The sequence below is a fragment of the Anguilla rostrata genome, chromosome 8 (genome assembly GCF_018555375.3).
Source record: "Anguilla rostrata isolate EN2019 chromosome 8, ASM1855537v3, whole genome shotgun sequence".
Lineage (NCBI taxonomy): Eukaryota > Metazoa > Chordata > Actinopteri > Anguilliformes > Anguillidae > Anguilla > Anguilla rostrata.
Window position 1 is genome coordinate 49991127 of NC_057940.1, and position 16732 is coordinate 50007858.

The window sequence follows — 16732 nt, forward strand, 5'->3', positions numbered from 1 at the left end:
TTGCTTTAGTATTCATTTTATAAAATGCTAAGCATTCGTGCTGGGACAGCATATTATGTACCAAAACATTCAAACGGATTAATTCGGTTGCTGAATATTTTCTTCCGGATTCTCTTTGTTAGCCCGTTGTAATTGACTCAAACCGTTTGATACAGTTATGTGAGGTATGCGGTAGTTCTGCGTAATTCACATTGGTGATACAGTAAAAGCAAACTGGAAATCACCTTCCGCACTTTTTGTCAGGGTAAAATAACAGGTTAATTCTAGTAATCTTCCCTTTAGCTTTTTCAGACTGCCGCAATTTTACTCTGCCATTCTTCAATTCCACAAAAGACCAGGAAGACTATGGACTAATTTATGGTGCATCTGGAGGGCACACTTCGCTGCTCGGCTAGCAGTAACTTCGAAGGAAAGCAAACGGTGGCTGTACCACTACTAATTAAAATTTTCACGCAAGTCCGATAATGTAGGCTACTTCGGTGGTAGTATGGGGTTACAGAAGAAATCATAGGACAGATGGACCGACGACAACGTCGCTTTTTCATACGTCAGTGGGCTAATTTGCCTAATCTTCGCGGGACTTTAGACCGCGGTGGAAACGCAGACAACAATGGGCTGAAGGAACCTTTTAGTTCCTTGAAAAGTAGTTCCGGTACTTTTGGTGGAAACGCGGCTTAAGTAACTTGTGTGCAGTGTCAGCGTGGGTAGAAACAACGGGGTGCTTGCCTTAAATCTACTTCCTGGTAAGATACCTGCAGTTACAGAAAAATACGTAGGCTGGGTTTCTCGTAAAAAAGAAAAAAAAGCATTTCATCGTACTGTTATCTCTGCAAGATCATTTGAGACTCCGGTTACAAGCAGAGATTGTCCAATCACAAAGGCAGAGATTAACCAATCACAGGCAGAGGAGGAGAGATTCACATTACCCCAGCAGCTGGCCAGTGAAGAGCGGACGGAGAGCTCTCACATCCAAACTCCTCCTGCTCCGGAAGGATCTTCGCAGAAAAGTGCGACAGAAACATTCGCAGTGCAAGAGCGCCTTATTGCCGGAAAGCAGGAACAGGTGAGAGAAGCACAGAGTGCTGTTGCTGTTCAGAAATGCATAGGAGGCCGAGGGACATAAAGAAACAGGATATTATGGCGCAGATTTGGTTTCAGGCTGGCAGTTGGTCTCTGCTTGTTTCTGAGGTCATTGTTTGTGATAATTAATTGCGATGATCTTTCATTTTTGCACAAATATTTGTGTTACGCCACTGACCCCAAGACGAAAAACTCTGAATCCTGTTTTGGACTTTGGAGTTTCTTTGTCTCATTCAGAAGAGAAAACATTGTTGGATCTTTACTACAAGGAAGTGAACGTAACACTTCCTTGCAGTAAAATATGCGAATGCTCGCATGCAACCACAACAAAAACCTGCTGGCCTAGTTTTTTCTGTTCTCAAACACGGATTCTGGATTGTTCATGAAGTTCAAACGTGAGACACACTGGAATAAACCCTAAAATGAGAACTTATCGAAACATACAATTTAAAAAGTAGAACATCAAAAAGATTTTCCTATTTACAAACACACACACACACACACACTTCTTGTTTACAACCAACAGCTTTGTGCAACTAGGAACACACCCAAGCCCTTCACCGTATCTTCATGTACACTAACAGAAAGATCTGTTCCTGATGTTGTAATGGATTTTAAACCCTCTCCTTCCTTTAGACGGTGTGACAGGATCCAGCCAGGATGGCTTTTTCTGTGACAAAGAGTGAGGGTACCACAATCTTCACTATGACCTCTGACACAGAAAGCTCATGCCCCTTACTGTGCCAGATCCTGGGGAACTTGTGCTGGAGTCCCACATGTCTGGTGTCTGGAAGAAATCGGAAGGTCATGGTTGGCACCGTGTCGTCATTAGCAGTGAGTGTTATGCCCCCCTCCCCCCTCCATGCACACACAGGTGCCCACACACACATGCACGCACGTACACGCACACACACGCATGAGCACACACACAGAATGTACATTAAATTAATTTTTTAAGGGCTGAGTGTCTGTGGCTGTTGCGGTTATTTCTGTGGGGAACCCTGAAAAGTGCCAAACTCTCGGTGCTGTATAGGTATGGGGCATGCCCCCGCCAAGGCGTAACTTGGCTGGATGGCATACCCGCCTTCCCAATATTGCCGTTCCATAATAATGCACATTGAGCTTCTCTGTGAAAATAAGTGAATACATATTCTGAGCAGTTTAAATCACTGTTAGCATTTAATATACAACACAGATCAAGATATCTGGGACTATTTATGGAAAGGTAGCTTATTCATTCCCTGTGTAAAGTTTACTTTTAGCATTTTCTTTGATGAAGTGGTTTGCATGTCCAACCAAATGCTTTCCCAGAGTTTCATTTCACAGTTATTCCTTTGGTGCCTTTGCAAGGGAGAGCTTTGGTCTGTATATAGTCATAACTAAAAGTAATATACAAAGAGCTTATTTTTACAACATATCAAAGTGAAAAATATTATATACACAGGCAGCATTATCATGGGAAATGAACTGTTTTTGCATGGGATGATGGGGGGTGGGGGTATTAGGATTATTCCAAGGGCCCTGCCCATCAGGGGCCCTCAAAATTTGTGTTGTAATTGTGGAGGCCAGGGGTAGTGGGGCCCAATATGAAATCCTTTCATGGGGCCTCAAAATCCTTGGAGGTGCCCCTGTTTGCAGATGTCCCGTTTATACAGTTTGCAGGGCTCACATAGTTACTATGGCATTTCGGGGGGGGGGGGCGGGGAGGGAGCCTGAAGCCTTTGGCACAGAGGCCCAGCCTCTCCTCACGTCTGTCCCCGATGCGCGTGTGCGTGTGCATGTGTGTAATCTCTCCACTGTCCCGCGTGTGCGTGTGAGCGTGACTGTGTGTGTGTGTGCACGCGCGGAATCTCTCCACTGTTGCACGTACGCGCGTGTGTGTGTCCGTCCGTGCTTGTACTTGTACTTGTGTGTGCGCTTGTGCATGTGCATGCTTGTGTGTGTGTGATATCTCTCCTCACGCACGTGTGAGTGGAATGAACCGACGTATTTCCTCATCCTGTTGTCCTCTCACAGACGGTGCAGATCATGGTGGGACTCTTAACCATCGGTTTTGGAGCAATCCTCTTGAGCCTGTACAACGGCCCCTATTTCATGTACTACATCAACGCCCCCTACTGGCTGGGAGCCGCTGTGAGTCTGCCTTTTTCATTTAACACGGATCCATTTGAACGTGTTGGTCTACAGCACTGGTCCTTAGTCCTGGTCTTGAGTGTAGCACAGTGGGTAAGGAACTGGGCTTGTAACCGAAAGGTCACAGGTTCGATTCCCGGGTAGGACACTGCCGTTGTACCCTTGAGCAAGGTGCTTAACCGAAATTGCTTCAGTATATATCCAGCTGTATAAATGGATACAATGTAAGAATGCTATGTGAAAGTTGTGTAAGTCGCTCTGGATAAGAGCGTCTGTGCTAAATGCCTGTAATGTAAATGAGCTAGCTTTTGTTGCTAATGAGTAATTAGCACGTGTGTAGCACAGCAACTGATCGATTAAAGCTGATTACATAGCTAACTCAAGTCAGCTGGTTTCTTTGGTCCGAATCGTTTCCTGATCTTAGGCGAGAACAAAAACATGCAGACTCTGTCGCTGTCCAGGTGCAGGATTGAGGACCACTGGTCTACAGTAAGCAGAACTAGCATCCCAGCTAACGCAAAACATTCACACAATGTCACTGCCATGTAGTCGTAATGCTACAACGTTGATTAAACATTCCAGTAACACTGAGAACATTTTGTGTTAGCTGGGATACTATATGTTCTTAGTCGTAAGAAGCTCAAAGTAAATGGGGATTCTGGCTGTTGGTACACCAGTCTGATCATAGAAAGATGACACTTTATTTTCTTGTAAATAGCTGAATTAAAACCTAAGAATTAAAAACAAATCTAAAGCCACCAACTACCCCAAGTTCAGTCTTGCTGAATATTTTATAAAGTGTGCCTATTAAATTGGTAGCAGTAGACTAAGTTAATGATTTCCACCTATGGTTAAATTACCAGTGAATTTAAGCAACAATAATTTCTTCTGTTTTGACAGTTCATTATGTCTGGGATATTTACCATTTTTGGCGAAAGGTTTCCGAGCCCTTGCTTGGTAAGTAGTCCAGCTCTTTTGTGCTTGGAATGGGCTGTCTCTCTCCACACACAGCTTTAATGACATCTGCTCTCATCGTCTTGTAGCTGTTATATTTAGCCTAGATATATGTTTCAGAATTTTCTAATTTCATTTTGAAAAAGAGGCTTCTAGAAGCGTTTACTTGTTTGGATGTACAGTACTAGGTGCACAGTATGAGCACACAGCCTTTGAAAGAAGAACTTCCCTGTGTGTGGCTAATGTTAGCTAACGACTGGGTTCCAATGCACAATGGGTGGGAGAATGGAAGTTGTCCTTGGACCTGTAGAGGGAAGACAGCTGTTCTCTGATTGGGTTCAACAGGTGTTCCTGACCGCGGTTGTTAATATGGCAAGTGCAATCTTTGCTGTGGTCGCGATCGTGTTCTACGCGGTGGACGAAGGGGTGGTGTTTGGCAGGATGTGCTATGAACGTGGCGATTACAACGACTACCGCAACTACGGATATTACGGTACCGTGAACTTGACAGACTTGGCACGGAAAGCGAATAACCCAAACCTGAAGTTGTGCCGGATGTACGAGCGTACCGTACTGGTAGGTTTTCACATCACCGCCCTGCATCAAATGCGCTATTCTCTGGTTTGAAGCAGTAGGCTAATTTTGATAAGCGGCGAAGTAGAATGTTCACCATTCACCAATCGTAATAGCGGACGCAGCCCACATGCTCTCCGTCAGTGGCAATTGATTGATAGTTCCCCCCTCTCTCAGCCCGTAGCGATGGGCGTGAAGGTGTTGCTGCTGGTCACTGCTGTTCTCCAGCTCTGCGTCAGCATCAGCCTGGCAGTTTTGGCGATAAAGGCACTGAAGAAGAAGGACGAGGAGAAGGTAAGATGTCCAAAAACATAGCGCTGCCATACTGTGTCAGTCGGTGTTTGAAAGTGAAAATAGAGCAGTTATCTATTTCTTTATTTTTTAAAAGGCCAGTCCTTGTGGATTGCAAGCTGAGGGCTGTCTTAGTCTGTGTGTCAGACCTGGGTAAAAATACTTTGAACTTTGAAGCATTTTCCATCAAATTTTCAAGAAATGTACAGGACCACATATAGTAAAGTGTCGGGACAGTAAGTAAAATGTGTGTATGTTCTGGATCAAGTAGTTCTGGCAGTTAACGCCCTCGTTTGGCGTCCGGCACGCTGAATACCGATCAAAAGTGCATCAACAATCAAAATAAATTTATTTGATTTAGTTTGGTTTTTATTTAAATATATTCATTATCAATTAAATCGCCGAATTAGTTGATAGGCAGAGAAATCTGTTGGATCAACTTTAATAAAGTGTACAACTCACAACCAGATTCAAATTAAGGAATTTATTAAATTGCAAAAATAATATTCAGATTACCTTAACGAATAATGAATGGACAGGGTACAGTCAGGCAAGAAATTAATGAAGTAAAAAGCCAAACCACTGCTTGATCACAGATCAGAATGCAAAAGCTAAAAGACAGCCTAGTATTCTAAAAAGTCTCCTAACATATTGGGAGGTTGATCCAAGAGGTTGGTCTGCCTATCAACAAATTAGGCAATTTAACTGATAATACTTTTAATAATGACCAAATTAAATCAAATAAACATATATATTATATGTTGGATAAGTGACAAGTTTTAACTGTTGATGCACTTGTGTAAGTATTCAGAGGGCCGAACATTAAGTGAGGGTGTTAGCTGTTCAAATGGCTGTATTCAGAAGATGAAAACATTTTACTCAATCCTCACTGTCCTGACAAAGGCATTAAATTATTTCAATTAACGTACCTGACCCAAGTTGTGTGTGTGTGTGGACAGGTATTACTATCTTTGTGAGAATCAAATGTCCCTACAAGAATAGAAAGATGAGGAAAAGTATGCAAGGTGGGCACCTTTTGCTGGTCCCCACAAGTTCAAGAGGCTGACTTAGGGTTAGGATTACAATTAGGTTAAGGTTAGGCATGTAGTGGTTAGGGTTAGGGTTAGAGGTTACGAATGAATGAATGTAGTCAATGGGCAGTCCTCACAAGTATAGCAATAAATTATTGTGTGGATGTGTGTGTGTGTGTGTGTTGAATGTTTAATTGACATGCTGGTCTGGTCTTGTGCTATATCTCAAAGCAGGTCCCTGAGGTTCAGCAGCCACTCATGGAGGAGGTGACAGCCAATCACGTTGCTTAGAGGAAGCCCCGCCTTAACTACTGACACCAATCAGTGATCACTTTTGCCTGTGTATCTAGATACTGCAAAGCCTCTATTGCTGCTTCTGTGACAAATTCATTAAAGTGCCCCGTGGAGTATCAAAACGATTTTACTCAAAACTACAACAGAATTGACATGCATTTCTTCTTTGGATGTTAGGCCTATGATTAGAAAAGATTTTGGATGCACACTGAAATAATCTTCAATTTGACTTTCTCTGCAGGAGTGAATCTATGCCACAGAAGCCAGCGAGCATTTGATATATAGCACTTGGTATTTCTCTGTTTTTATACATTTACCTTTTTTGGAAGATAGCTCATGAAAAAGGCATAGCACCAAGCCATTTGTCTCTGGCTTTAACGATACAAGAACGTTTGCGTAAAGAATTTTCTGGGGATTGTTTTGGCATTTAAGTCTCTGCAGTAATATGTATGTAGTTATACAACTTGCATCTTTTCAATATATGAATTGATCAGTTGTCAGAGCAGAGCTGTAGAAAGCCTGGGGGAAAACCACATGGGGGCAGGTCTACATATCTATACATTTTTAACTAAAAAACCTGCCTGTCTGCCTGAAATTATGGGCACTTATATGGATGCATTCATTTCCGATATGTTATACAATGTCTTTTTTCTGGGTTCGTGAACAAATTAAATCTCTTTTGCCAAATGGGAAAATTAGTGTGTCTTGCAAGTCTCTTACTAATTAGACAATGTAGTTTTTCAACAAATAATAATCCCTTTTTTCCACTGATGAATGCCTACATTTCTGAATGTTGTATGTATAATTAAATAAATCCGCTTCTACGTGATGCATTCTGCAGGACTTACGTGATCTAGTTTTTCTTTTCTGAAGCAGCTGTCGCAGTAGGTGTACATAAATCTTTTTTTTTTTTGTGGATAGACCGCAACAGCGGGGCCAGCCCTACAAACGCGAATGTCTGTGACTGAGTGAATGACTGAGTGATGAAGTTACACCATTGGTCGGTTGAGTTATGACTTCACACCATTGGTTGGCCGGTCCAGCCATATACTATGTTTTAACCTGGTCTTGTTTTGTATTTATCAGATTATTAAAAAGGACATTTGATTTCCCACCCTAATTTAAGGCCCACCACTTTCAACTCCCGCTGAAAAACTCTGCTACGCATTTTGAAATTATTGATCCTTAAGTGGTAACACAATGCAGTTATCCTGGATCTGATATAATAAAGTCAGGCGTCCTTATTAACAGAAATACAGTTAAAGTTAAATACTGGAAAGTCACATACAAAGACACTACATATGCAGTCTTAGGGAAACTACTCAGAAATCACAGATGTACAAACTACCACATTACTTCACATACTGAAAGTAGCTGAGTTACAACAAAGCTAGCCTAAAGATAAATGTAGCTTGTGAAACTACAATTACTCGAAAAATGTAATTAAAAATACATTTACAGTGGTGCAGTGGGTAGCACCGTCGCCTCACAGCAAGACGGTTGTGGGTTCGATTCTCAGCTTGACTCTCTGTGTGGAGAGTCATGTAAATGCATGTTCTCACCGTGTCCCCATGGGTTTCCTTCGGGTACTCCAGTTTCCTCCCACAGTCCAAAGACATGCAGGTAGGCTGATTGGAGACACTAAAATTACCTATAGGTATGAGTGTGTGAGTGAATGGTGTGTATGCCCTGCAATAGATCGACGGCCTGTCCAGGGTGTATTCCTGCTTCTCACCCAATGCACGCTGGGATAGGCTCCAGCACCTCCCACGACCATGCCCAGGATAAGCGGGTATAGATAATGGACAGATGATCATTATCATGTTCCCCAGAGCCGATGTACGTGTGAGCACTGACTTCTTTTTGCACACTAGGAGAACCACTATACAGCTCCATGGGGGGAACCAACAATGTGTGGCATTTAGCAGTTGACCACAGGCAGCTATAGTGGAACAAACTGCTTCCTACCAATCAGGATTAGAGGGAAAAGAGAGAGAAGAGGTAGTAGTATTTAGTCAAAAGAATGAGAAAAAAAAAATTTAGGGCCAAGAGTAGTTGATAGTTCCCATAGTTAACTACACTTAAAAATGACAAAAAAGTAATGACAAAAAAGTAAAACTACAAAATTGAATTAAACTACTAGTTAAATTAGTGTAGTTGAACTATCCCCTAACACTCACCATTAGATTACCATCATGTCTTGTTTCACACCAGCTGTACTGGGTAAATGAATTGCAAGTTTCAGACTTTCAGGTGCAAAGCTAACTAGTAAATACACTGACAGCCACCGTGTGATTCCCACACCTCATTAAACATTCAGAACAAAACAAAAATATCTAGTGCAAGGCAAACACACAACCCCCATGGGAACTGTGCATTCGCAAACTGTATTAAGCTCACTTGAGATGTCAGGCGAAGACTTTATGGAAAGTTATCTAAAGAAGGGTTTACTTTTCTGGACTGAGGTGTAAGATTCTCAGCAAGCTTTCATTCCAGGAGTTGGTGTTGAAATTTCCTGAAAGCAGTAATAAACTTTTCTATTCAGATGGCAATAATAAAAAAAGAAGGTAAGTCACGGTCAACAACAGCAACAAAAGGAGCCACCATTTTGTTCTTAAGCAACAGAAATATTATATTGGTCTGCAATTTAATGTCTTATAAATGTATAACAACAACTGCTTAAGGAAGGTGGTTCTATGAGAGTGCAGTGAAGTACAGTACATGCAGCTCCATGTTGGTATCACCTCTCAATTTGAAATGAAATATTGTTCTTTTCAAAAAGCATAGCAATGGATTCATATGCAATCAAGCCCTTTGGAACACACACACACACACACACACAGTCAGAGATTTATGAAACAGCTAAGGATAACATTTTTGACATGCCACACTAGCCTTGTAGTATTAATAACAAAAAAGATAGTGATCTATCTTTTGGCACTACTTCCACATCTAGCTATGTCCATTTGAGCAATAGCCTATTATTTATTTTTGGAGTATTTGAAGATCTTACAACTGGCCATCAAAAGAGGACATACCCTCCCCCTGGACCCCTCACCCTGCCCTGCCCCCTGTTCCTTTAGGCAGAATGCACACAAACATAGAGCTTCTTGTGCTCCTCCCAAAAGAGGAGCTCATCGGCGAAGTTCCAGGAGAAGGCCAGGTCCTTGGCGGCCGTGGAGATCACGTGGATGGAAGCGACGGGCACCTGCTCGAACAGCATCTCTGCCACCGCCGGCGGCGACGGCGTCTGCTTCTTCTGCTCCACCAGCAGCCGGCGGATCAGGGGCTTGTCCAGGGGCTCGGGGGAGGCGCTGTAGGACACCGCCACGGTCAGCTTCCCCTCTGGCTCCGTCTCCTGGAAGCGGCTCTTCCCCACCGGGCACTGGAAGTCCTTCTTGCTGCCTAGCAGGCTTGAGGGGGGCCTGTACACCCGCACGGACCAGCGCACCCAGTCGTACTTGCGCCCCAAGGCCTCCAAGACCGAGTCGGCCAGCTCTTGGTTGGTCTGCTCCCCTTGATCCCTCACCAGGCGCCGGGTGTCTATCTGGGCCTGCTCCGGGAAACTGGTGATGCAGTCCTGGATGACGACGTCCATCTTCGTCTGGATCACGTTCATCCTCTCCCCCCAGTCCTTCAGGACGTCCTCTTCCTCACCGGTCCCCTTCAGAGCCGCCTGGCCCACCAGGGCGATGAGCCCCAGGCAGAAGAGGTTCTTCAGACGGGCGCAGAATTCCTCCACGGCCCGGCGACTCTTTTCGTGGTAGTTGAGGGTGATCTCCAGCACCGACTCCCCAGAGAAGTTGTCCCCTGTCACAGCGCCATACAGGGTGTGCAGGTTCTTGTCGCCCCCGGTCTTTGCAAAGTGCTCCAGAAAGATCTTCTTCTTGACCTCCCGGAACTTGGGCTTGGCGTTTAGGACGTCCATGAACTTGCGGAACTGATTGCTCAGGTTCTCCTCCACCGAGAAGTAGGCGGCGTCCGCCCCGCTCTTCCTGATCTCCTGGTCGACGCGGCGGATCTCCTCGGAGACGACCTCCAGCCGCTCTCGCACCTTCTGGAACTGCGCCTTCATGAACTCCGCCTCCTTGCTCTCCACGTTGTCCAGGGCCAGCTGCACCACAGGGGCCACAATGGAGAAGATTGGGAAGAGGTCCCCAGCAATGCTGGCCAACACCTCTGCTCCTTTCTCAAACACCTCCATCACAGTCTCCACCACGTCCTTCTTGTCTGCAATCATCCTCTGCAGCTGGACAGCCATCTTAAGTGCTCTCTCTGGAGTAGATCAGGGGAGAAAAAACCATGTCAAGCTCTCTCGTGTGAGGAAACGGCACAGACATTAGGTTTATTGTTTGTGGCCTGCATTCCAATGGAATTTATTTTCTCAACCGAGTGTTTGTTCAACTCCAAATTTTTCAGTATAGTTTAAACATTATTTCGTTTTTGGCCAGGAAACCAGAAAACAACTTGGATTTTTGATGAATTACAGAGCTTGCTGCAGAGTGTGATATTGATTTGGACTCTGGTCAGTGAGTGGAGCGCAATTCTCGAAACACCTAGGCCTAAGTCTTGAAGACTAAAAATACAGCAGTGATAAACATGAACTCCCAAAAGCAATTTTAGATTTTTATAGTATTTTTCACAGAAGCACAATTTAGCTATTTGCTAACATAAAAAGCTTAAATATTGTGGCACGTACAAAATAAGAGCATAAATAAATGAACGGGATTAGATCGGGATCGCTTATTCTAATTCGACCAAAACATTTTACTTGATTATTGAAGATCAACAAACTTGATTGAAGATGCTTGATACTAAATATTATTTTGTTTCCTGATGAATTTAACATTGGTCAAGGATTGTTCCATGAGAAGATCGGCAAATCCATGTGGAAATCGAACAAGCTGCCCATATATTTTTGACTGCCGTTCTCAAAACCTATTTCCTGTTGTATGCACTGTGGCAACACTGAAGACAGGAAGTCTGCCAAATTGTCTAAATGTAAGTAAAGCTGCCCAGCATTTAGAAAGGTAAGTTTTGGTTCATAAAACTACAGTTCCCACAATGCAACACTACACAAGCAGCCACCTGAGAAGCATTTCTGCTTATCAGAATCATTTCTTGGTACTTACAAAATGGAAGAAACCAGCTTGTGGGAAGTTGAGTATTTGTGGAAAGGAGGAAAACAGGCTCCCAAGTCGGAATACTGTTGAAGTGTGGGTTTAAGAGCGAACTTCTAAAAGATTTTTTTCTTAATTTTATTAGCATACACTATCTTAATCAAGAAGCAGCAGAGCTGTGATATACCTTGCATTGCCTACTGTCCTCAATTGTATTAGCATTACAATAAAACGAAGACTGCTAAAACCGTCTCTGGTATATCTAATGTGCCCTGTGTACCTGTAATGATTGGTGGAGAAATAAACAAATTTACATTAGGGGTGACAAACACCAGGCCAGTTGTTCCTGGAGCGTCAATGAGGACGGGTGAGGAAAGTTATAAGATGTCTACAGATAGGCCTACGCTGTAATAAACTAGACCAACCAAACCCAACTACGGCAGAACCCTGAATACACAGAATTCCGCCGCTTAGTAGCAATGAGCAATAAGCACCGAGTGTCCTCACTTATCACAGCCGCATTTTCAACTAAAATGGACGTTGTCTTCACACTTGATGTCCCAGACAAGATGTTTTGCTGAAGACAGCCAACTGTCTTACTGCTTTTTCCAGGACGAATGAATGTGGCCGTTCTTTTTGTAACAACAGTGAACAAATATTTAATTCGTATTAGTTCGGATCTATATGCTAATATACCTCAATAAGGCGACTATGTGGGGATCATACGAACGAAAAGTCACACATTTCCTGACAGAAACTGACAAGTTGGTTAACTATGAACAGTACCGCCATTTTCTATTTTACATTGTTTCGTAGGCTGTCGTGTATTTTACTGTATCGAAAACATCCCTAAACATTCACCATAATGCGCTTGAAAGAGCAGAGGAAAGCCGCAAACTGTAGTTCAGATTGACGAAACCAGCGGAACAAAAAGACTACCGAATCTTAAAATATGCGACGAATAGGAACGAAACAAACTTACTGTGTGGAATTCTGTAGTAATGCAAATCTGCAGGTCTATGCCCTGGTTTCGAGTTTAGCTTTTTTGTCTTGTGGACAGGCTACAGGGCAGGAAAAATGAGACACACCCTATCTAAAGAGAAAAGACGACAAAGTTAACTTCGAAGCCCTGCCCTCGCGCTGTTATCCTGATTTTGCTGAGCAGTGCAATAGCATAAGCTCTCCAGTTCATTGCTGTGGTCCTGCCTGCCCTGTACTTGATCCGTATGATACGTCTGTATATTAAATATATTGGCATATGTGTGTGCGCGCACGTGTGCGTGTGTTATTGCCATGACAGTTTGTTGAAAAGCAACAGAAGTTAATATCCAGTGCAACTTTTTTATGCACGTTGCTAAAAGAACTAAGAAGGTACTAAATACTAAATTATAACATTTATATTGATGGCCATAGAAATAAAAGAAGGTTAAGTTTATTTAGCTACAGTATTCATCTAGATGCAAGTGCAGAAAACAAGAGTGAATACAGAATACTTTTTTGAACAAAGTATAAAAAGAGAAATGATTAGTACAGAGCTTATTTGTTCACCGTTGTGAAGGACTCTGCATGCATTTATTTCCACCACAGACTGATATTCATAAAAATGTATACTAATATTAATTTAAAATTATAGTTGTCCCTCCACAGCCAAGATACAGTGGCAATGTTTTGTGCTGAAATTAGTTTTAAACTCTATTTTGTACTTCTATACAAAAAATATTTCTGGTAAACTTCTGCCATTTCTGCTTATGGAGAATAACTAGAACAAAATAGAAAATGATGTGTTGTTAACTGCTTTGACAAGCAGTAAGAAACTAATCACAAAATATATCTGTGTTGCACAATATCCTTCATAGATCGTGACTGTTTGTACTAGCAATAAACAAGAAATAAACATTTATATGACTAAAAAATAAAAAATGAATTTATGACAGGACAGCTATCAGCACAGTAGACACCCCGCTCCCAGTCCAGATTACTTGGAGTGGATGCACAAGTAGGCTCTCCGGTGCTTCCTGTGGTAGTAGCAGTCCTCCAGAAAGGTGTTGGCCTCGGCCACCTCTCTGTAGCGGCTGATGGCGTGCACGGCGCAATCCGATAGGCTGTCGCCGAGCGACAGAGCCACGCCTCCCATCTTCCCCTTCAGCTTCCGCCGGCGTAGCGCCTCCTCCACCCGGCTCTTTTCGACGGGGCCGATGCGCCACGCTGAAGGACACCTGCACCAGGACGTCGCTGGCGGTCAGGAGGACGTCGAAGAAGCCGCCGCGCCCGGCGGTGTGGCCGCGGTACTCCCTCCCGGCCAGCCAGTCCCACAGGAACACGCCCCTGTGCATGACGGCGCAGACGGACCAGGAGACCCAGTCGTACTCCCGGGAAAGGAGGTCCAGCAGGGTCCGGACCAGCCGGGCGTCCGAGCCCCCCGGCTCCCCGAGGAGCTTCTGCTCCACGTCCTCCTTGGCCTGGCCTGCTCCTCTACCTCCTCCAGCCCCTCCTGCCACTTCTGCACCAGCTGCCCCCCCGCCGCCGGGGACCCCTCCCCCCTCCGCGCCCGCCAGGAAGAGCCTCTTCAGCCAAGCGCAGAACTCCTCCACCGCCCCCGCCGGCCCCTCTGCTCCACCGCCACCACCGTGTCCAGGAGGGGCTACCTGCCCGCGGCGGACCCCCCCACTGCGCTGTACAGGGCCTCCAGGCTCTGGTCAGCCCCTGTGCTCTCGAAAAGGAGCAGGAGCCTCTCCCTCCTTCTCACCCTGAACGCAGGCTTGGCCTCAGGGAAGTCCCAGAACATCTCATACTGGCTGATCACCTGTGGGTTGTTTAATATGAATTTGCTGGCATGAAATTAATGTGTACTATGGGTTGCTAGCCTCTTTTTGAGAATGGTTTATATCTCTGTGCCACCTGCAAGGTAGCCTATATTTTATTTCTTATGTTAGTGTGTGCGTGTGTGTGTATTTTCAATATACAAAAAGAACAAGCAGACAGTTCACCCTCTATTTGTATATTATTTTTGAAATTTATTTTTTCTTTATTCAGACTGGTAGAAAGCAGAGAAACTAACACAGCTCGGAAGGTGCCATGGCAGGGGATCGAACCTCAGACTGGCGTATGGCTTGAGAGGCAGTTGCCTTACAACCCTGCACCACGCATCTCTGTATGCTGTATGCAGCTGTAGCACTGTATGCAGCTGTAGCACAATGGTTAGGAACTGGGCTGGTAGCTCAAAGATTACGTGTTTGATTCCTCTGAAGTGGGGCATCACCGAGTAAAGTATAGAACTTGAATTACGTCACTAAATATCTACCCAATATTCTAGCTTTATTGGCAGTAAAAAAAAAAAAAAATACTACATACACGTAGTATCTAGTCTGTGTAAATCACTCAGTCATTGCCCATCTTCCATCATGGTCTGAAGACTCTCCTCTTCAGACTGTACCTGGACTAACTATCACCACTCTGCTACACATGTACCTCCTGTGCCACTTTCATGTTACATGTACCTTCATCCAGCACTAATTGTACTTTGTATCATTTTCTTGACGTTGTAGCTTGTCATGCCTCTTAGTTTGACTTGGCATAGATTTATGTCAGAGAGTAATGCCCACTGTGTAAACTGGACTTAATGTGTTCATGGCTATGAGTACAAAATGAATACTGTACCTTATCGGACCTGTGTTTTGTAGTTGTTCCATTGACCTTTGGTATGCACTTCCTCGACGTTGCTTTGGATAAAAGCGTCTGCCAAATAAATGTAATGTAATCTAATGTAATCAATAATTGTCCGCCAAACGCTTCAGGTTAAACAAGGATAAAAGTGAATCACCTGCGCCTCACGGTCAAAGTTCTGCTTGTTCATGGAGGACCTCTGCGTCTCCCGGGTGACGGCGGCCATTTCCTCCCCGAGGCCGGTCAGCGCGTGGTCCAGGCTGCGGAGCTGGCCCTGCAGGTACGCGGCCTCCTCGCTCTCCGGGTTGTGGAGGATCTTGGCGGAGGCCTCCAGGAGGGGGGTGGAGCTTCCCCACGGTGCCAGCCAGCGCCTCGCACCCCTGTCCCAGGAGCTCCGCCCCTTTCTCCATCTTGCTCTTGTTGTTCAGCACCCATTCTTCTACACTGTTCATTTTTCCACCCCCACCCCGGGTTCCCACCCCCCAAGTTGCCTGCTCCATACAGACGGGGGCTGTAGCTGAGCCAGTGAACGTTCTGAGAACACTTCTCCAACGCTTTGCACACCAGAAAAAAGCACAGAGCAAAAATAGGCAGCAAACTAAGTGGGTAGGTTTGTTTGTTTCGCAAGTGTCCACTTTTTCCTTTTCTTTTTGTACAATTTTATTTTGTTATATCATTTTTAATGAGATACAAAGCATAGACAACATTCATAACAGATACACACACTTTTGTTCCCCTTTTCTTGTGGTCAGCAAATAAGCGATGGTGCATGAGTGGTGCATTTTAGAGCCTGCATATTCTGACCACAGCATTGGGAGCATATTTTCTCTCATCTCTAACTGTTGATGGATAACTTTTATGGGTTTTTTTTTGACTGTGACCCATTTGCCCTGAGCTAATTCCAAAATGCTGATTGGTACTGAGGATAATGTTCACAAATCTTTCTTTGTGGAGCTTTGGTCACCCTGAGAAGCATGCTGCTCTGCTTTACAATTCAGTCTAATGTGGGCCATCCTCCTATATAAAGCTTGTGAAAGGGCCATATTATTATTATTATTATTATTATTATTATTATAGTAGCACCAGGCCTGTTTACCCTTGAACTAACTATGCTACTTAAGTGTAAAAAACCAATAGATATTTATGTAGATACCCATAGATATTTATGTATTTTAAATGCACACACAGACATTGAACTAGTTGCTGTGATGCATGTTATGCAGAATCCATTCTTGCCAATTATTTTGTCGCCACCTAGTGGTAAAGACGAAGCACTGCGTCAACAGAACTCAATTTCACATGTATACATGTACGTGCTGTGTTATGAATATACACAGATTCATAAATTAGACAAAAACTTTCTTACAAAGGCTGGGCAAATGCAACAAATTAATCCTTGCTTAATCAGGATTGTCTTGTTCTCATCAACAAACATCTTTATGATCTTGTGTATTAACTAAGTGAAAAACTTTCACAGTTACAGGTATTTGTGGTGCTCTATGAGGGAGGCAGTGATGGGTATTTGGGGTGGGGGTGAGGTGAGGGGTGAACTAATTTAAGAGAAAGGGTTCCTTATGGCATAGGCCAATTTTT

At 44.0% G+C, this 16732-nt stretch overlaps 2 protein-coding genes and 1 pseudogene across 4 annotated transcripts; 1 reads left to right on the forward strand and 2 right to left on the reverse strand.

The window, feature by feature from the left end:
* The first annotated feature begins 752 nt into the window (after window positions 1–752).
* On the forward strand, window positions 753–7199 carry LOC135260251 (uncharacterized). 2 transcript variants are annotated; one of them, XM_064345500.1, is made up of 7 exons: window positions 753–1063; window positions 1717–1914; window positions 3097–3213; window positions 4114–4170; window positions 4513–4743; window positions 4918–5034; window positions 6294–7199. In XM_064345500.1, the coding sequence occupies exons 2-7, from the start codon at window positions 1741–1743 to the stop codon at window positions 6351–6353; spliced, it is 756 nt and encodes a 251-aa protein (XP_064201570.1). In that variant the 5' UTR covers window positions 753–1063; window positions 1717–1740; the 3' UTR covers window positions 6354–7199. The 2 variants fall into 2 exon arrangements, with proteins under 2 accessions (XP_064201570.1, XP_064201571.1); XM_064345501.1 differs by having other exon boundaries at window positions 758–1063; window positions 6297–7199.
* A 1785-nt stretch (window positions 7200–8984) lies between these two features.
* Window positions 8985–12625, reverse strand: LOC135260245 (protein rapunzel-like). 2 transcript variants are annotated; one of them, XM_064345485.1, is made up of 2 exons: window positions 12459–12625; window positions 8985–10631 (listed from the first exon to the last, which is right to left on the reverse strand). In XM_064345485.1, exon 2 carries the CDS (start codon window positions 10615–10617, stop codon window positions 9436–9438), a length of 1182 nt encoding a protein of 393 aa, XP_064201555.1. In that variant the 5' UTR covers window positions 10618–10631; window positions 12459–12625; the 3' UTR covers window positions 8985–9435. The 2 variants fall into 2 exon arrangements, with proteins under 2 accessions (XP_064201555.1, XP_064201557.1); XM_064345487.1 differs by lacking the exon at window positions 12459–12625 and adding an exon at window positions 11489–12415.
* On the reverse strand, window positions 12459–15591 carry LOC135260404 (uncharacterized; annotated as a pseudogene).
* Between the last annotated feature and the right edge of the window lie 1141 nt (window positions 15592–16732).

Excerpts from the sequence above, each read along its gene's own strand:
- LOC135260245 (XM_064345485.1), bottom strand. The coding sequence starts at position 10,617 with ATGGCTGTCCAGCTGCAGAGGATGATTGCAGACAAGAAGGACGTGGTG.
- LOC135260251 (XM_064345500.1), top strand. The coding sequence starts at position 1,741 with ATGGCTTTTTCTGTGACAAAGAGTGAGGGTACCACAATCTTCACTATG. Across the intron at positions 3,214-4,113 it reads CCTACTGGCTGGGAGCCGCT|TTCATTATGTCTGGGATATT; the intron begins GTGAGTCTGCCT and ends CTGTTTTGACAG. Across the intron at positions 4,744-4,917 it reads TGTACGAGCGTACCGTACTG|CCCGTAGCGATGGGCGTGAA; the intron begins GTAGGTTTTCAC and ends CCCCTCTCTCAG.